The 21,570-nt window shown below is 37.4% G+C and overlaps 1 protein-coding gene across 1 annotated transcript in view; it reads left to right on the top strand.

Annotated features, from left to right (window-relative positions):
• The window catches only part of FAM189A1 (family with sequence similarity 189, member A1), a 102,203-nt gene that overhangs the window by 3,598 nt on the left and 77,035 nt on the right, over positions 1 to 21,570 (top strand). Inside the window, exon 2 of the mRNA XM_012642691.1 lies at positions 7,723 to 7,833. Coding sequence (XP_012498145.1) covers positions 7,723 to 7,833 — 111 coding nt within the window. The remainder of the gene's footprint in view (positions 1 to 7,722; positions 7,834 to 21,570) is intronic.

Below are 21,570 nucleotides of genomic sequence, written 5' to 3' on the forward strand. Positions count from 1 at the left end.
AGTCATAATCTTTTATTATCATTATATATTTTGATAATCAAATTGTCCCTGATTTGGCCCTTTAAAGCTGGCTTTTGTGTCTTTAACATGCCCCCATAATTTTTTGAGCACTTCTTTACTTTACGGAACAAAAAGGTCATTCAGCTTTACCTTGAACTCTCCCTGGCCCAGACCTGGAATTGATCATTTCTCTAAAGCTGTGGTACCCAACCCCTGGGGCCACAATGATACTTCCAGTAGAATAAGCAAACCTAGAAATGTTGTTTCTAAATTCCATTCTCCATCAAAAAGGAACTAGAGTTCTTTAGAGCAGGGTCCCCAACCTTTTTGGCACCGTGGACAGGTTTCACGGAGACAGGTCTCAGGTGGTGATGCAAGCGACAGAGAGTGGTAGCTCTAAATACAGATGAAGCTTCCCTCGCTCACTGCTCAGCTCCTGCTGTGCGCCCCAGGGGCGGCAATTCCTAAGTTTCATGCAAGACAATTTTTCCAGGATGGATGTGGGTGGGGCTGCGGAACTGTGCAGCCCGGTCCCTAACTGGCCACAGACCGGTACCTGTCCGCCGTAGATCTACGATATTAAAGACTAAGATTATATCAATATTTCCATTTACAGTAGAACACCAGTGTTTATTTTGGTTTCCTCCCTCTATGTATTTTTAGATGTCTTCTCCAACAGTGAGAAACAGCCCCTATTATCTTTACCATATTTACTTATTTGATCAGTCCCCTCAACTCCCGATCTGCTATCCTACCTGACATCCTCCCTGGCGGATGTCCTTAGACTACCACAGGGGCTCTGATGCCCCACATGACTCCCTGGCTGTGCAGACAGCCTCCTCAGAATGCTAGGGCTCCAGCACCTCACTCTGGGGCCCTTGGTCTCCCCCATCACGTGTGTCTCACCCCAGGATTTGTAATTTGTGCTGTCCCATTTAATGGCTATTGCATTAAATTGTTAGGGAAATAAAAAGCATTCCAGTTTCACAAATGCATTGGGAAACTTTCCTTTTGCCATATTATAGGAGAATTAAATGTTTTGAAGGTTGGAAGAATCCACCTGTGAAAGCCTGAGGGCCTGATGTTTTCTGTGGGTAGATATTTAACTACTGATTTTGTCTCATTAAAAGTATGTTCAGGTTTTCTATTCTTTTGAAATTAGTTTTGGTCAGTTATATTTTCTAGAAAGTGTTTTCATCTATTTTCTCATTTGTTAGCATGTTTCTTAGTATTCTCCTATGATTTAAAAATAATTATTATACGTCTTTACCTATAAAGACTCTCAGTCTTATTATTTGTACTCAGAATTATTTTTGCCTTCACTCTTTTGTTTGTTTGTTTGTAAAGCCAATCATGCCAGGAACTTTATTTATTTATTTTAGTATTTTCAAGAAACTTTTATTGTATTAGTCTTTATTGTTTCCTTTTTTGATTTAATTTACTTTCTATTTTCTTTCTTTTTACTTTCCTTGGGTTATTCAGTGGTTCTTCTTATTTCTTGAGTGGATATTTAGTCAATTGATTTTCATTGCTAATTGATTTAAGGCAATATATTTCTATTTACAATTTTACTCATTCCACAATTTCTAATGTGTGGCATTTTTATGTTCAATTCTAAATACTTCTTAATATCTGTTTTGATTTGTTGTTGATCCACAATTGCAAATGAGTGATCTTTTTAAATTTTCAAATATTTGGATTTTTGAACTATTCTTTTTTGTTGTTGGTATTTGATTTTTATTAAAAAAATTGCTTTGAGTGAGATAAAATAGATCATATAAAATCAATTTTTTAAAAAAATGTTAACATATACTCTTTGATGTAATATGTGGGCAATTTTTTATATGTTCCAAGTGTCCTTTAAAAGTAAGTGAACTTTATGTGCTTTCAATATGTTTACAGTATGTTCATTACCTAAAGCTTGTTAATTGTGTTGTTCAAATATTACATATTCTATTTTTCCTGAGTAATAAATCAAATTTTGAACAATAGTAAAACTCTATGATGATTTTGTAAAATTCTTCTTGTTATTTTTTACTTTATGTATTTTCAGGCTATATTTGTAAAAACTAAACAGGTTTAGCATTATCACATCTTCCTGGTGAATTGTTTCTTTTAGATCCTCTTTATCCCTAGTAATGTTTTTGTCTTAAAGTCAACCAGCTGCCTCCCTTCTTTTTAAAATAAGTATCTCATTGATACGTCTCTCCATCTCTTTACTTTTTAAAATTTTTATTTTAGAAAATTCCAAACGTGTAAAGGTAGAAAGATGATGTAAGGAGTTTCAGCACCTGAATAATCTTGTTTCATCTGTATCCCCACCTAGTCCAGATTACTTTGTATCTCTCACCTAGTCCAGATGGCTTAGAAGCAAATCCCATTAATTACATAAGTCCATCTGTCAATAATTTGGCATGTATCTCTGAAAGATAAGAATTCTCGAATTAAGTCAAATGATTTTTCTTTGTTGAGATGATCATGTGCTTTCTCCCCCCTTCATTGTATTCATGTGTGTATTGCTTTGATTGACTTTCCTGCATGCTTGGAGTAGATTCCACTTGGTCTTGATGTATGATGCAGTTTCCTTTTGTTTCCTTCCAGTTTTCTTTGTTATTGATGTCTAGCATCATCTGATTTTGGTCAGAGTAGGTACTTTGTATGATTTCTATCTTGGAAATTTATTGAATATTTTCTGTGTACATTCATGAGTGATACTGGTCTATTGTTTACTTTTCTTGTAGTGTCTTTGGCTTTGATATCAGGGTAATGATGGCCTCGTAGAATGAGTTAGGAACAGTTCCCTCCCCTTTCCATTTTTTGAGATAGTTTGAGTAGGACTGGTGTTAATTCTTTAAATGTTTAGGAGAATTCACCAGTGACCCTAGATAGGCCTGGACTTTTCTTTGTTGGGAGGATTTTGATTCCATTCAATCTCTTTCCTTGTTAGAGAGGTATTGAGAGTTTCTTCTTGAGTCACTTTTGTTAACTTGTGTGTTTCTATCAGAAATAAAGCTGGATGCCAGTTAAAGTGGTAAGGACAGATTTTAATCAGAAATATACTGTTATAATAGGGAAAATAGTCCAGCGTGAACTGAACTCAACTTAGATTTGTAGAGAGGTGACGGGGCATTTTAAAGGAAGAATGAGGAAGTAGGAGGGAGAATGAGTGGGGCGGCGGTTAGTAGAGTCCGAGAAGTGAAATACTATAAAAAGTGGGAAGCAGGACTGTTCCACGTGAAACCCATCTGGGTTTGTTAACTGGTGCTTATCAAAGTTAGGCTCCTACCCTCCCACAGAGGCTGGAACACGGGATGTCTCTTCTGGTGTTTGCCAGAACAAACTGAAGTCTTTGGCAGCCTTGAGTTTTCTCAGGCAGGCACTTTAAGAGGAGCTGGGGTCATCTAGGGATGTGGCCTTGAGCTGTTAGAAACCATGTTAATATTTTAATCAAGTTTTTATAGGCCAAAGTCAAGGCCTGGTTGAGAAGAGGGATCAGTGGAACCTGGCTAGAATTTGGTCGAAGAGGGAATCTTTGCCATTTGTTAGAATTTACCCATTTTATCTCTAGATCATCTAATTTGTTTGTGTACAATTTTTCAAAACATTCTCTTAGAATCCTCTTCATTTCTGTAAGGTCAATATTTATGTCCTTACTTTCATTTCAGATTTTATTTATTTGTGTCTTCTCCCCTTTTTTGCTTAGTCTAGCCAAAGATTTGTCAGTTTTGTTAATATTTTCAAATAACCAACTTTGGGTTTTATTAATTATCTCTGTTATTTTTTACTCTATATTTCAATTATCTATGTTCTAGCCTCTGTTATTTTTGTCCTTCTTCTGGCTTTAGTTTTCATTTACTGTTACTTCTTTAGTTCGTTATATTGTAAAGTTAGATTCTTGACTTGAGATCTTCCTTCCTTAATGTAGGCATTTACAGCTGAACATTTCCCTCTGTGCATTGCTTTTGCTGGATCCTGTAAGTTTTGGTGTTGTATTATGATTTTCATTTGTCTAAAAGTTTTTCCTGATTTCCTTAGTAACTTCTTCTTCTACCCATTTGTTGTGTAGGAGTGTTTTCTTTATTTCCATGTATTTAGTCTATTTCTAGTTTTCCTTGTCTTTTTGATTTCCAGTCCATTTTGTATTAATTCACCTTCATCAGGGAAGTTACTTTGTATAATTTTAATCCTTTAAAATTTCTGGAAAATTATGTCCCAACATATGGTCCATGGTATATCCTGGGTAATGATCCATTTGCACTTGACAAGAATGTATTTTTTTATTATTATTATTACTTTATTTTTAGAGACAGGGTCTCACTTTTGCTCAGGTTGGTCTTGAACTCCTGAGCTCAAGCATCCTCCCACCTCGGCCTCCCAGAGTGCTAGGATTACAGGCATGAGCCATTGTGCTTGTGCCCGGCCAACAAGAATGTATTCTGCTGAAGTTGTTGGAATATTCTGTGTATATGTATTAGATACAGTGTTCAGGTCCTTTTTACCTTATGTATATTCTACTTAGATTTTTTTCTGTTATTGTAAAGTAGATTATTGAAGTGTCCAACACTAGAGTGCAGTGAGGTAATCATAGCTCACTATAACCTTGAACTCCTGGGCTGTAGCGATCCTCCCGAGTAGCTGGGACTACAGGTACATCCCACCATGCCCTGCGACTCTACTCTGTGGAGACGCGATCTCATTTTGTTGCCCAGGCTGGTCTCAAACTCCTGGCCTCAAGCGATCCTCCCTTGTTGGCCTCCCAAAGGAGCTGAGCCACCACACCCAGCCAAACTGTTTTCAGTAGTCATGTTTTTGGTAGTTATATTGGCATTGTTATTTTGAGACTATTGTGTGTGTATTGTGGAATTAAATCCAACAGATAATTATATGGAGAAATAAAGTTTTTGGCATGGCTGAAAGGAGATACAGATGTAAAACTGATGTGGTTAAGTTAAAAACCTGGTAGTTTTGAATTTAAATCAGAAATATCATTATGCACTTGCGATATGTTTAATGACTAAAAAATTGAAAACAATGATCCTCCAAATAGCAAAGAACATCTCTAGCACAAAAATGTGGCATCTAAATATAATTCTCATTGAAAGGAACCTACACTTACTAGAGAAATGGCCGATTTCTTGGGCAGAAAATGTGTAAGAAGATCCTGGAGCCTCTTGTCATACCAGAAAGCAAAAAAGCTATCAAAGTCTACTAGAGTTGTGTTTCGAGCACCCAGGCATCAACTTGAGTAGACTCTCTGGCTAATGCTGCTAGTTAATTGAAACATCAAATGTGTTTTAAGTCTGTGGTTCATAATGACTCACACTCCCTCCCCCAAACAAACAAAACTGTACCTCATTACTGAATTTTAGAGGATGCTAGGGAACCAACTTTTTAAAAATAAACATATATCAAAGATTATATTTAACTCATGATTTAATGAGGGAACCAGTAAGATGTTATAAGCAGTTTAAAGGAAAATTGAAACACTTCACACATATAGGCAATAAAGAATGCTGAAATAAATTTACAAATAGATGTAAAAGTGATCAATATCCATGGGGCAATAATCAATTACATTCCACTGGACAAAATTCATTTACATTTGTATTGTCAAGAATCATTTGAACTACTATCAGTTTTCTACAACTTGCAGAATTTTAAAATGGCATAAAGAGGTAGTATGGGGGTAGCTCATGCCTGTAATCCCAGCGCTTTGGGGGGCCAAGGCCAAGGTTGGAGAATCTCATGAGGCCAGGCATTCCAGGCCAGCCTGGGCAACATCGCCCATCTCTATGGTAAAAATTAAAAAAAAAAATTAGTCGAGTGTGGTGGCATGCACCTGTAGTCCAAACTACTCAGGAAGATGAAGCAGGAGGATCACTTGAACCTAGCAGTTTGGGGCTGCAGTGAGCTATGACCCCACCACTGCACTCTAGTGTGGGTGACAGAGCAAGACCCTGTCTCAAAATTTAACAAAAAAAAGCATAAAGACAATGAAAGGCACAAATCGAGGATATGCAGATATGCAGTAATTTTTTTGTTGTTCATTTCTAAGTCTTTAACAAGTTTTCCTGACAGTCTCCCCCTTCTTGAACATATTAGAGATTACTCTCAATCACAAAAAGGTCTCATTTTATTAGATTTGGGCAGATTATTTTTACACAGGTGTAGCAAGAGCATTAGATAACCACATAGGCCTCGAGTTTATTTTGCAAATCTAGTGCCATATCAACTTACTATCTTAAACTCTGGAAAATGAACAGAAAGAGTCAAATATATGCTTTTCCTATACGGACTACACCTCAGGGTAGCAAAACAGTTGAGGGAAAGTCTCTGTCTATAAATGTATTCCTATTAATAAACAAAGAAAATGCGCACCTGTAATCCTAGCACCCTGGGAGGCTGAGGCAGGAGATCTCTTGAGGCCAGGAGTTCAAGACCAGCCTGAGCAAGAGCCAGACCCCATCTCTACAAAAAATAGAAAAATTAGCTGGGTGTGGTGGGTGCTGTGTGCCTGTAGTCCCAGCTACTCAGGAGGCTGAGGCAGGAGGATCCCTTGAGCCCAGGAGTTTGAGGTTGCGATGAGCTGTGATGACGCTACTGCACTATAGCCTGAGCGACAGAGCATGACTCTGTCTCAAAACAAACAAACAAACAAAAAACAAAGAAAATGATGGAGTTAGACTAGCACTATTTTGGAAACTAATAAATTAATAAATCTAAGCAATCTCAAAAATGGTTGCTAAAATCACAAAAAGAGACAATAATTGCCTGTTATTAGTCTGAATTTAGTCAAACCTCTGGATCTAACTACCAAATTACAAGAAACACAGAGGCTGGAGAAACATTAAATGACAGAAGGCTATAATCAGAAAGTTTAGGCTATAGGAAACTCTATAGGACAAATGAACTGGTTTCTTCAGCAGATTTCAAGGAAAAACAAAACCGTGGGGGAGAAACCCATGGCATAGACCAAGAGCTATCCAGTGGTGCTCTGTGGCATTTCTTTGTATCCTATGTGGCCTGATTCAAAGTGTGAAAAGAATTGAAACAATTGGAGAAATGTGAACTCTGAATATTTGATGATATTAATGAATTTTTAATTATAATAGATGTGATGACAGTATTTTGGTTATGTTTTCAGAGAGTATCTTAATTACTTTAGAAAATACACTGAAATATTTCAGGTTAAAATTATATGATGTCTGATATTTGCTGCAAAATACTGAGGATGGGAGGGTCTGTAAATGAAACACAGTTGGCCATGGGTGGATTAATTACTGAGGTTGGGTGGTGGGTACATGAGCTTCATTATCCTGCTGTCTCTGGTTTTACATGTGTATGGAATTTTCTGTAATAAAAATTAAAAGAAATAAAGACATTTTAATAAGTATACTTCTTTCACTTGATTTTCTTTAATAATTTATAACTTGTTACTGTTGAGTATACAAATGCGTGATTGTTTTAAGCTTAGCTTCTTAAATATTTTATCATAATAGATTTCAAAGAAAATCATGGTAGCTTGCTATGGCTTTTTACAGATTTTACTGAGGATAATATGTATTTGGAATTTTGAGAAATAACCTAACACTTTGCTTTAAAACACATATATGTGTTATCTGTGTAATTATTTGATCGACTGAAAGCTGTGGTAAAGCTAAGTCAATTTTCCCTTGAGCCTCTCCAAGTGAATAATCAATTTTTTATTTGGTTTGTTTCCAGATAACCTTTTTTATGCTGCTTTCTGCAGTGTGTGTGATGCTGAATTTGGCTGGTTCAATCCTCTCTTGTCAGAATGCTCAGCTAGTCAACTCCCTAGAAGGCTGCCAGTTGGTGAGTAATGAAATGCAAACCTTTTCATAAAGGTCATAGGCTTTGATTTTGCACGAGAGCAATTTAAAAATTAATTTTATTGTATTCTTGGGCTCTATGTGAACTTTCAGTTAATTGTGATGTTTTCTAGATGTTTAAGGAATTTAGGTTACATTGATTCGTTCTAGAAGTTCATTCAATTAAAACTTGTTCTACTTGTAAATCAGTTAGTAATAGTGTATTTTTAAGGATCACCGTGTAGTGTTATTTTAGAATGGATGTATTTAGTTACTATTAAATTTAGCATTTATTGCATTGCTTCTTATTTGCATTGAATTTTTAAAAATCAATTTAGCAAGTTCAAATGCTAATATACATATAAGCTTGAAAATGAGTGCATCAAAACAATATAGTTTTCATTTTTCAATTAAAAAGAATTTTATTTTGGATCTAGAAAAATTGTAGATAGTATGCTGCTGTGTACATTGTAGAGGATCAATAAATGGTTTGTTGGATAGAACTATTATTTTAAGATAACTTAGCTCATGGTACTGTAGTACATATATCTGGCTGGGACAGAAATTGAAGTGGGTGTGGTTGCATTCAGGTACGGATATACTTAGACTCCTGACAGGACGGTGACTCTTGGATGTGGGGACATTGGCATTTGTTTCTATATCTTGGAGACAACACCAGGCTACCTTTCAGAGCCATGTGCCTCCATAGCTTCCATCTGCTTGCTCTGCCTGTGACTGTCATTCTAAGAGTTCAGTACTGAATCACTAGAAGTTTTTCTGCAGCGGGGCCATCCCTACTTGTCTTCGGGCCACATTGTTTGAATTCACGGGCAGCTGTGGGGAAGCCCCCTGTTCCCTGCATTCTTATCTACAAAGGCCAGCAGGACTTTGTAAGTTGGCACAGTTTCAATGCTGAAGCACCTACTGAGTTACAAAAAGTAATTTTCAGAGCTTAATCTTGTTATTTTCCATTGAATATGGCCTAGAGAACATCGATCAGATCTCATCCCCATCTGGCGTGCACAGAAGTATCCTCAGTATGGCGTAGTCCTCTCCATGGTTACCAAGAATTAGCACAACCTGTATCCCTGTCTCCATCAGAAAGACTTCCCATCTTGTATCCGTAACTTGGTCAGCCTCTTTATTCCTAAATACTAGGTGCCATGAATATGGTAAAATCTGGCAACCCACAAGGGATTGGCCGTTTTTTTTCTCACACCCCCATTTTCCAATACAGGGCCCTGTATGGAGGAGACAGAGTGATTGGGGCAAGGTGAAGCAACAATGCCTAGAGGTCCAGACCAAAAGGAAAGCCCACGCGTAGTGCCCATTCTTGAAGGGCTGAGGCCTCTGGGTCTTATTCTCAGACCCCTTCTCCCCACATCACATGCTGCATGAAAGCATAGGAAAGGTAGATTTGGTTTTTTCTATTTCTTACTGCCTTCGAAGACTGCCACCACAAATAAATGAAAAGAACATCATATGCCCACAGATGTACACACATCTCTTTGCTTAGATGGTATAAAAAGTATACTCCTTTCCTGTTATAAAAATTATACATTTACTATAGAAATTTGAAAACCAAAACACACTCCATAATCCTACCACCCAGTTAATTATGCCCTTCCAGTCCTTTCTGTGCATAATGTCTACATGCGTGTGCAGGTGTATATATGTATATATATTTAGTATATTTAGATGTGCTATACTCCTCATGCTGCTCTGTGATTTATTTTTAATTGATCTCAAACATTGTTCCATGTTTTTAAATATTTTTCTCCAACTTTATTTGTAGTAGCTGCTGTATATGTATGAATAGAGCATTATTTATTTAACCAAATCTCTGCTTTTTACAATTAGGAAGGTGGCCATCATTCTTATACAAATTCTGTTTATAGTTCCTAAAACTGGACTTGCATAATCATAAAGAGTCCATATCTTTAGAGCATTTGATAAATATTGACATACTGCCTTTTATAAAAGTTACTCTATTTCCAGAATATGAGTATGTTCTTCTTCTTATACCCTTTTATCCCATCCCATCCCTGTGTCTGTTTATTCATATTCCAGAGCAATACCACTTTAATTATCTTGACTTTAAAATCTATTTTTAAAACTGGTAGAACATGTTCTATTCCCAGCCCCACCCCAGAGTTTTTAATCTACTTCTTAAAAATACTCTAGCATAGTCTTAAATGTTTAGTCTTCTAGATGAGCTTTGATTTTTTTTTTTAAGACTTATAAGGTATGGGTTTGAGATTTGAATCGGAATCGTATTAAATTTATAGCTTACCTTGAGGGAAAATGGACACCTTCCATTCAAGAACATAGTATTTGCTTTGGTTTATCCAAATGTTTTCCAACTTCTTCACTCCAGTTTTTGTTTTATTTTACAATACCTAGTACATCTCCATATGTGTGTGCAGCGTTTATCTCTGTTTCCTCTCCATAATTTAAAATTAACTAGTGTTCTCTGCATAAAAAGGACATATAAACAAAAGTAAATATTTTATTCCAGACTCCTAACAGAAGGAACCACTTTTAATAGGTTTTTTTTTTTATTTTTGGTACCTTCCCAGTCATTGTCTATGCATATTTTTGTGTATTTATCATTTTTGTACACATAGGGGTCAATTGTACACACTGTCACAGGGCTTTTGTCAGTCAACCGTGTAGCTTGGTGACATTTCCACATCAGTACTTGGAGATCTTCTTGGCTGTTAAATAGAGAGCAGCAGAGAATTCCAATGGATGGGTGGATGTGTGATAATTTATTTAACCACCCCTTAATGAAGGATAGGTTAGAGAGGTTTCTAATCTTTTGCTAAAGTGAACATGACAAAGAATATTACCCTTTGTGTACATTCATTACTCAACAGATACTGAGTGGCTTTGCTGCTGCTTGTGGGACTGGCCTAAGTACTAGGGTCTGGTAGTGAACAAGACGGGAATGCAAACAGACCTGGAGGAAATTACTAAGAGTGTCCTTGTAGTCGATGCATATGAACGCACTTTAAATTTAGAATATTGTTTCTAAATTGCTCTCCAAAAACAAGGCACCGTTATACATTTTTGCCAACAATATATGATGGTGCCTGATTATAAACTTTTGTGTGTTGTCAGAAATTTTTTTGTATTTGCCAATCTGAAAAAAATGTAAGGCTTTATTTTATAATTTTCATTTCTTTAATTAAAATTGAAGTCAAGCATCTTTACATTTGTTTATAAGTTACTCATATTCCTTGTTGACTGCCAGTTCATGTTTGTTGCCTATTTTAATGTTATGTTACCTTTTGTAATTTATATACATATACAAACACATACATTTCCTTATGTTAAAGAAACTGGCCATTGTTATGTGTGTTGTAAATATATATTTTTTCAGTTTGTTATTCATCTTTTGACTTTTTTAATGGCATTCTTTCTGTGTAAATATTTTATGCACTCAAATTGGTTTTATGCCTTTACACATTTTTACCTGTATGGTTTCTGGGTTATGTGTTTTACCTAGAAAAGCTTTTCCCACTCCAATATTATAAATAATTTCCCTACTTTCCCCTTAGTATTTTAGAGTTTCAATTTTTAATATTTATATATTTTATAGATCTGGAATTTTTCTTGTTATAAATATCATTACACTTTTATTGTTTTTTAAAATATATATGTTAACCTTCCATATTTCAAGTTTAGTACTAGATATTTTAAATATTTTGTTGCTTTGGTGTGTATATATTTTAATTATCATTTTATAATGAAGAGGCTAGGAGTAGTATGTAAGACTTCTAGTAATTTTTTTATACAGTTGAATGTACACTTGAATCTTTGATCCCATACTTCGTCAGAAGAAATAATTGTAATATCTTCTGATTTCCATCTCGTTTTGGTGTTCTGTCTAGCTGCTTTGGCTAAAACTGTTAAAATAACATTAGATAATGGTGTTTCGTGCTCCACTTCTTGTTCTGGAATTTAATTAGAAGCTCTTAATGATCCACTGCCAAACACGATGCCGAGAGAGGGTTTCTGTTAGCAAATGTCACCGTTTGCTGAGCTTCACAGAAGGACACAGGACAGGAAACACAGCAGGGACCGCGTCTTCACATCACTGGGAGGCCCCGAAGCTTCATGTGCACCATCACCCATGTGGGGTCTGTACTGCTCTCAAGAGGAGACTCAGCGAGAAACCGCAGCACAGTTTTCCAACAGTTGTTTTTAAAACACTTGTCATCACGGAGTGAGCCTATGGCCTGCAGGCCACCACCTGCCTCCCCGATGCAGGCATGCTCCTGCTCACACACGGGGCCAACGCAGCCTTCCTCATCCACCTCGACACTGTAGTGTCCAAGAAAAGGAAGTGATGATGTGAGAAGACAGAACTTTTAGGTTGTTTTTCCAGGCAAACATGCATCAGCCCAGGCCCAGTGTTACTTCTCCTTTGCTCATATTGAGGATTTATAGGGGGAAAAGGTTGACTAATAATGGTGTTTTCTCGATACCCTTGTTTTATTCCTGACTCGCACAGGGTTACTCCTAATGGTTACCATCTAGGGTAATGTTTGCTGTTAGCATCTGAGAGATGCCGTTATTAACTTAAGGCATTTCCTTCCATCCTGGCCTTCTAAGATTTTTTTTTTAATCAATATTCTTGTAAATTTTATCCTCATCTTTTTAACATCTGTGGAGATGATCATACACCTTTCCTCATTTAGTTTATTAATGTAGTGATTTACATTAATAGATATCCTAATGCTGAGTCACTTTTGTGTTATGGAAATAGGCCCTCCTTGGTCTTTGTGTTAGTCTGTTTGTGTTGCTATAAAGAAAATACCTGAGGCTGGGTAATTTATAAAGAAGAGAGGTTTATTCAGCTCACGGTTCTGCAGGCTGTACAAGAAGCACGGTGCCAGCATCTGCTCCTGGTGAGGGCTGCAGAGAGCTTCCAATCAAGGCGGAAGGCGAAGGGGGAACAGGCGTGTCATGTGCCGAGAGAAGGAGCAAAGGGAGGGGTTGCCAGCTCTTTTAAACAACCAGGTCTTGTGTGAACTCATAAAGCAAAAATTCATTCATTGTAGCGGGGAGGGCACCAAGCCATTCGTGAGGGATCCGCCCCCATGACCCAAACACCTCCCACCAGGCTCCACATTCAACACTGGGGATCAAATTTCAACATGAGATTTGGAGGAGTCAAACATCCACACTGTATCAGTCCTGGTATTTTTAAGGTATACAGGAGGCGGCGTTCACTTTGCTAATATATTATTTAGGAGTTTTGCATCTAAATTCATAAATGAGATGTCCAGTTTGCACATCAGAATTATGCTTACTTTACAGAAAGAAAGTGGAAGCATTTGGTTTGACCTATGCTCTGAAGCAGTTTAAATAACCTAGAAATAACCTAGGAATTATCTGAGTTTTTTGAATTTCGGGAAGTCAATCTGACTGCTTTTAACATTTTTCCTATGGTCATTATGTCATTTGTGTTTTCTTGGGTAGTTTTTGTTAACACCCATCTTTGTAACATCTATTTTATCTGGTTTTTATAAGTTATTGTTATAAAGCTACAGGCCTTGTTCTGATTTGTTCTCTAATGGAAAAAATCAAGACAAAAAAAGCTACAGATAATGTTCTTTTATAAATTAAAAATAAACCTTTTAGCAAATCTTTAGAGATAGAAAGTAGATTAATGGTTGGCTAGGGAGGGGGCCTTGGGAGGAAATGGGGAGTTTGGGGAAAGTGGATGGGCTTTCTTTTTGGGGTTATGAAAATGTCCTAATATTTATTATAGTTGTACAACTCTATGAATATAGTAAAAACCAATGAACTGTACACTTTATTATTTATTTATTTTTAGAGTCTACTCTGTCTCCAGGCTAGAGTGTAGTGGCCTGTTCATAGCTCATTGCAGCCTTGAACTCCTAGGCTCAAGTGATCCTCCTACCTCAGCTTTCCAATTAGGTAGAACTACAGGTGCATACATCATGCCCAGCTAACTTTTAAATTTTTTGTATAGACAAGGGTCTTGCTATGTTGCCAGGCTGGTCTCGAACTCCTGGCCTCAAGCGATACTCCCACCTCAGCCTCCCAGAGTGCTGGGATTACGGGCATGAGCCACCACACCCACCCTGAACTGTACACTTTAAATCAGTGGATTGTATATAGTATGTGAATTATATCTCAATAAAGCTATTATAATTTTTAAAGTCCTTTAAGTAATTTTTATGTCGTCTCTTACTTGTAATGTTAAATTTTGTTTTCTTTCCATTGACTTAAATTTTATCGTAAAGTTCTTTCCCCCAAAGAACCAGCTTTTAGTTTTATTCAACAAGATTACTCTTTTGTGAGATTTCGTTTGACTATGCCTTTATTTTATTAATCTTTTCTACTTTCTTAAGACATATTTTGTTTGCTTTCCTCCTTTTATAGTTGAGTAACAGTAATAACATTGTGTAGGTTTTCCTGTGGATACTACTGATGCACAGTGCTCTCATTGAATTAATTCTGAACAGTTTGTAATTTTCATTTTTGCTTTTCTCATTAACCTACGCATTATTTAAATTGATGTTCTTAGCTTTTTAGGTGGCTAGACTGTTTGTTTTTATGCCATCCTTTTACTGTTAGTTTCTAATTGCATTGCATGAGAACATATGGCCTCTAATTTCTACTTTTTACAGTTCACTGAAGTTTTCTGTAACTTTGTATAGCCATAGTTTTGGGATGTGTTTTGTGGGCTTTTGTTAAAAACAACGAAATATATATTCTCAGTTTGTTGGGATCAAAATGTCTTCAGATATTTGTGAATCTGTGTGTATCCGTGGGGAGAGCTTCTTAAAGTACAAACTTAATTGTTCCCACTGCACACGCAGCGCTGCGTAGCATCCTCGCTGTGGCCTCCAGGTCCCTGCTTTGACCTGGCCCCTCCTGTTTTGCCAGCCACGCCGGGATTCCAGGATCTTTCTTACCTAGGCTGGCTGCTGCAGTGGCTGTTCTTCCTCCCAGCCAGTCTATAGGTGGCTCCTCCTGTTCCTCCCGATTCCAGAGCTGGTGGCACGTCCGTGGAAGGGCCTTCCCTCAGCATCCTATCCGAGAGCCTCCCCACCTCTGTTACTCTCTCTGTCAGCATTCTGTCTCTTCCTCCAAGTACTGGCATTTCCCCATCATTCCCTACACGGCAAAGCAGCATGGGGAGAAGGCCACATCTGTGCTGTGCCTTGTCACAGATCCAGGGCCTGGTGCCAGTCCTGGCAGGGAGCGTGTGTGAGCGAATCAGTGAGTGTATCTCAACTGTTCCTTTCCCAAGAGCCCCCTTAGGAAATTAAAAAACCATTTTGGGATTTTAAGTAAACATGTTGTTTCACTTAATTATCTAAAAGCATTATTAATTTTCAAATGCTCTTTAAAATGACTCATCATGTTTTGTTTAATATGAGGCTTTAGAAGTATACATTAAAATATGATGGCATCAGAAATTTGTGTAAAAATCTGATTTTTAATGACCTAATTCTTTCAATTCACTCTGCAGAAGTTTTGGGCTTACTGTCATAGTTTTCTTATGGTTTTTGTAAATGAAAGCCGGACAGTGCTTCTCAAATGCAATTCAATATAATATAATGCATTACATGGGTCTGTAAGTATTTTGTTTTAAATGAAAAGACACTGTTTTCCCTTTCTAACTTTTTTACTTTTTAAATATGAAATAAAATATTAATACTCATTGTAAAAGATGCAAGCAGTACATATATTGAAATAAAATTGAAAGTTTCTCTTGCTCTCTCTCTGCCTACCACTTCCTACCACACAGACAATTGCTTTATAATGTATATAGGTCTTTTGTGTGCACATATTATATTCATGTACATGTATGTCTACACATAGCTACCCAAAGATACAGTGTATTTTTCGGCGAATAAGTTTATCCTATGTGCATTTGTCTGTGATGTTTTTCCTACTCAATGGTCTATTTTAGACCTTACTGTGTAAGTATATCTAGAGGGTTCCTTGTTCTTTTAAAGGCAGCAGAGTGTACTTTACCCATGCTGAGAAGTGATTAGACTATCTCTACTGTTTTGTTATCACAGACGTGACCTCGGTGAACACACATTCTTGTCCTTTTTGCTAAATTTGTATATAGTCAGGTACTAATTTTATTGTAAGAAAAACAAAATCTCCATCACTGTAGTATGGAATGAATTAAAATATTTTTCCTACTTGGTATTGTCACAGAAACTAGAAATTTAGGTGGAAAATTACATAAAAGGTATATATTTAAGCCATTTTAGTGTATGTTCAGACATAAGTTTGAAATGCGCGCTTTAATATTTTTATGCAAAACTAATACTAACTGCTGTGTGATTGTGAGGATGACGGTGATGGTCGCCAACTTTATGGAGCACTTGCTGTGTTCAAGGCACTGCTCTGAGCATGTTATATGCAGTTGTTCATTTACTCCTGACAGCTATGACTAGGAGACAGGCACTATTTTATCCCCAATTTACAGGTAGGGAATCTGAGACCTTGGGCATTAGGTAACTCTTCCAGAGTCATGCAGCTATTAACAGCAGGTGCTGGCATTGGATTCCAACCTGTGCTGTTAGCCACTGGCAAATCATTACACTTTGCTTTTATAGTCTGTCTTAGACTGTTGTATGCTGCTATAACAGACTACCACAGACCAGGCAATTCACAAGGAACAGAAATTTACTTCTTATGGTTCTAGAGGCCGGGAAATCCAAGATCGAGGGGCCAGCATCTGGCGAGGGGCCTTTTTTGCTGTATCATCCCATGGCAGAAGGCAGAGGGCCAGAGGGGGCTTAGAGGGAGCAAGAGGTCAAACTTGTAGCTTCAAGCCCTGTCATAATCAGTATTAATCCATTTGCGAGGGTGGAGTCCTCATGACCCGAGCACCTCCATTAGGCCCCACCTTGCAACACTGTCTGCCCTGGGGATTACGTTTACAACGCATGCTTTGTGGGGGATGCGTTCAGACTTAGCACAAAGGACTTTAACGTTAGAATTATACTAATAATTAAAAGAGGAGGACATGAGAAGCACCGTAGTGGAGGTAAAGAGTATATCTTGTTTACCTTTGGTCAGAGTCAATCTGTGAATACATGGGAGAAACTCTGGTATAGAGAAGAATTTTAAAGAACCTAAACCAAAAGTTACATGTGGCAGCAAAGAGATGTGAATCTAGTGTGCAGTTTTGTAAGGAATGTGGGCTCTTCCTTTCTGGCCACATCAAGCGTGTAAGTGGGAAAAGTATTTTTCCTGGCAAGTAAACAATAACACGACTTCGGTTGTGCTTACCCATGACTATACCAGTGTTTTTCTGACCCTAACTCCTTTTTAATTGGATTCGCCACACTGCAGGAACAGTGTGATATGTCCCTGTCAGCTGTGCATCCTTGAAAGCCTGGCTGTCCCAGACCCGGCTGTGCCTGTGATCTGCACACTAATCAGATGTGTCTCTAGTCTCTGCCCAGACTTCCTGGTACGTACCTGTGTCCCCCAGAACAAAAGAGGGGTGGCCCCGGGAGATCTGACACCTGGCCAAGGCTTTTGATGGAAAGCAGATTGCTGCCTTTTTCCTTCTTGTCTCTTCATGTTTCTAGTTGGTCAGCTTGATCGCAGCCTCTCCCTGGTGTATGCGTCCAGTGTGATGTGTGATTTCTGGTAGGCGAAGGCTGGAGTGTAGCCCCTTTTCCTAAAGGTAATTAGCAAAGGACTTTTCATGCAACCCAGGGGAACAAGTGATCAAAAAGAACAAAATAAAACAAAAGAAAAAAACCCCCAAGCATTTGGTAGCAAGAGAAGAAAGCATGATGTGCTTGGTTTTTATAATTTCTACCATAACCTTTTTTTCAAATCTGCCTAAGAGATGTGGAAGGGATTATGATTTTGTTGGGAAGACTATTTCCTCCCTTTGTGTGGCATAAGGATCTGAAGTAGGGGTGCGCTGGAACAGCCTTGTACTGGCTTGGGATGGTGGCTTATTAAATTATCAGATATTTTTAAAACAAAACATTATATATCTCTTTATTGAGATATAAGTCACATACCACACAACCCTCCGATTTAGAGTGTACAATTCAATGGTTTGTAGCATCTTCACGGATATATGCAAACGTCATCATAGTCGATTTTACCTCAGAAGGAAAGCCTGTTGCTTTAGCTGTCGTTGTCCTTCCCTTGCCCCAGCCAAGGCTACCACTACTCTACTTTCTGTCTTTATAAATTCCCCTAGTCTCAACTTTCATATGGATGGAATTCTATACTATGTGGTCTTTTGTGATGGCTTCTTTCACTTAGCATAATGTTTTCAAGGTTCATACATACAGTAGTGTGTATCAGTACTTCATTCCTTTTCATGTCTGAATAATATTCCATGGTGTGGATATACCACATTTTGTTTATCAATTCATCCATCCATGGGCACTGGGGTTGTTCCCACCTTTGGGCTATTATGAACAATGTTGCTATAAACATTTATGTACAAGTTTTTGTGTGGACATGTGTTTTCATTTCTTTTGGGTATATACCTCGGAATAGAATTGCTAGTTCACTTGGTATCTATAGTTTGATCATTTGAGGAACTACCAGACTATTTTCCAGAGTGTCTGAACCATTTTACATTCCCACCAGCAATACACTAGGATTCCAATTTCTCCACATCTTTGCCAACATTCGTTATCTGACTTTTTGATCCTGGCTATTCTAATAGGTGAAAAAGTAGTATCTAATTATGCTTTTAATTTGCATTTCTCTGGTCACTAATGATTCCAAGCATCTTTTCATGTGCTTATCAGACAATCATGGGTAAAATAATGAACCTCAACATAAACCTCATACCTTATACAAAAATTGACTTAATAAGACTTAAATATAAAATGTAAAACTATAAAACTTTTAGAAAAAAAACAGGAGAAAAATCATTAGGATCTAGAGTTAGGCAAAGAGTTCTTAGGCTTGACACCAAGATCACCGTCTATAAAAGGAAAAAGTTGAGAAATTGGACCTTATCAAAATTAAAAACGTCTGTTCCCTGAAAGTCCACCTGAGGAGTTTGAAAAGTCAAGCTACAGACTGGGAGAAAATATTTGTGAGCCTCATATCTGCCAAAGGACTATTATCTAAAATATATAAAAAACCTTCAGAATTCAATAGTAAAAAAGACGCCAGTTAGGAAATGAGCAAAACACATTTCATTTTGTCAAAGGCTTTTTCCTCATCGGTTGATATGATCATGGAATCTTTTCCTCTTTCACTTGTTGGTATGGTGGTACTGATGGATACTCAAATGCTAACCGGTTTTACATACCTAGAATAAATCACTCGATCATGGTGTATAGTCATTGTTATGCATTTTGGATTTGGTTTGCACATACTTCGCTGCGGGTATTTTGCATCTGAGTTCACAAGAGATACTGGTTTGCCCTTCCCGTCCCGTGCCGTCCCATCTGGTTTTGGTATCAGGATAATACTAGCTTCATAAAATGTGTCGAGAAAATTTCCATCCTTGTTTCTGGAAGAGATTGTGTAGAATTGATGATAATTATTCTTTCTGGATTTGGTAGAATTCTCCAGTGAAACTATCTAGGCCTGAAGATTTTGTTTTTGGAAGTTTTAAAATTATGAATTCAATTTCCTTAATAGTTACAGGGCTATTCAAATTATCTGTTTCATATTACATATTACATGGATTATGGTAGTTTATGTTTTTCAAGGAATTGATACATTTCATCTAAGTTATGAAACTTACTTGTGTAGAGTTATTCATATTATTCCCTTATTACCCTTTTGATATCTGCAGAGTCTGTAGTAATATCCCTGTTTCATTCCAGATATTGGCAATTTGTGTCTTCTGTCTTTTTTCTTGCTAGAGTATTGTCAATTTTGTTGATCTTATTGAAGTACCAGTTTTTTTGTTTGTTTGTTTGTTTTTTTACATTTTTCATCTCAGTTGTTTTTCTGTTTTCCATTTCATTGGTTTCTTCATGAATCTTTATGATTTCTTTTCTTTTGCTTGCTTTGGGTTGATTTTTCTCTTCTTTATATAGTTTCCTGAGGTAGAAATTAGGTTATTGATTTGAGGCCTTTCCTTGTTATTATACTTATGTAAGCATCTAATGCTATCAATTTCCCTCTCGGTATTGCTTTAGCTGCATTCCACATATTTTGACATGCTGTGTTTTTGTTTCATTCAGTTCTCTCAATTTTTAAAAAATTTTCTTTGAGACTTTCTCTTTGATCCATGGATTATTTAGAAGTGTGTTTAATTTTCACAGGCTTAGAGACTTTCCTCATAATAGCAAAGAAAAGCTCAGGTGTAGCCAGAGCTATCATGTTAAGGAAGAGTAAGATGAAAAGACAATGTGTGATAACCACACAAATATCTTACAGCAAGAAAGAGAAAAAGAGGGAGTATATAAAATATCACAGACTGGGAGCAGTGGCTCATGCCTGTAATCCTAGCACTCTGGGAGGCCAGCGTAGGAGGATTGCTTGAAGTCAGGAGTTTGAGACCAGTGTGAGCAAGAGTGAGACCCTGTATCTAATAAAAATAGAAAAATTAGCCAGGTGTGATGGTGCATGCCTGTAGTCCCAGCTACTCAGGAAGCTGAGGCAAGAGGATCACTTGAGCCTAGGAGTTTGAGGTTGCTGTGAGCTAGGCTAATGCCATGGCACTCTAGCCTGGGTGACAGAGCAAGACTCTATCTCAAATAAATAAATAAATAAATAAATAAAATAAAATATCAAAGCCTGTAAACAGGACCAATCATTACTTTTGTGCTTTTGGAAAACTGAGAAGCCTCATTTATTTTTTTTAATGTTCCATAATGGTGTAAAGACTATAGGAACCATCCAGGGGTGGTGAACCTGCAGCCTCTGGGCTACATGTGGACTTCTGGATCCTTGAGTGTGGCCTTTTAACTGAGTCCAAATCCTCTTAATAAAGGCATTTGTTCTATGAAGTTTAGATTCAGTTAAGGGGCTGCACTTGGGATCTGGAGGGCTACATGTGGCCTCAAGGCTGCACCTCCACAGCTGTCTGAGACTGGTGATGTTTGAGGATGTAATTATTTGGCAGTTTTTGCATTTTTTGCATATTTGTTATCTAGTTGGGATTTGAATCATTTTTTAAAGTCATGAGCCTATTATTTTCATGTGCCTGTTGTTTTATTTATTGTCTCTGGGTCTTTCCGAAGCACAGGCTAAGACACTCAGTGGTATATTTGGGAAGAGGATCTTACTTTTGTGGCTATCACATTCTTCCCCCAAAGCCTGTTAGGATTTCTTCTTGAGACTTTCAGCCACATTTATTACCAGCACTCTAATCTCGGAATTGAAAGCATCAGTAACCAAGCCAACGCCAATTATGTGGCTACATCCCTCCGAAGAGCCCCACAGTAACCAGGGCAACTCTGATTTAGCTTCATCGTGATGAATAATAAATGGCGAGGACACAGCCTCAGGCTGGGGCTGTTGGACACTGCTGGCTCCGAAGTCCTGTCTGCTGTTGCCTCCATCGCAGTTTTCATTGTTGCCCAAAGGTGTGGCTTTTATTGTACTAATCATGGGTCTCTCCTGGCTTCATGAGAAATTTAGCATTTGACTGCTATATGTACTTTGTCAAGATGACAAGGAATTATTCCCTTTGTTAGGAACATAACTGTTTTAATTCTTCATGTGCATTCACCGTTATCATAGATAAAGAGATTTCACTGCAAAGGCAGCAATTTAAAGTTGA

The sequence above is a fragment of the Propithecus coquereli genome, unplaced genomic scaffold (genome assembly GCF_000956105.1).
Source record: "Propithecus coquereli isolate 6110/MARCELLA unplaced genomic scaffold, Pcoq_1.0 Scaffold184, whole genome shotgun sequence".
NCBI classification, from domain to species: Eukaryota; Metazoa; Chordata; class Mammalia; order Primates; family Indriidae; genus Propithecus; species Propithecus coquereli.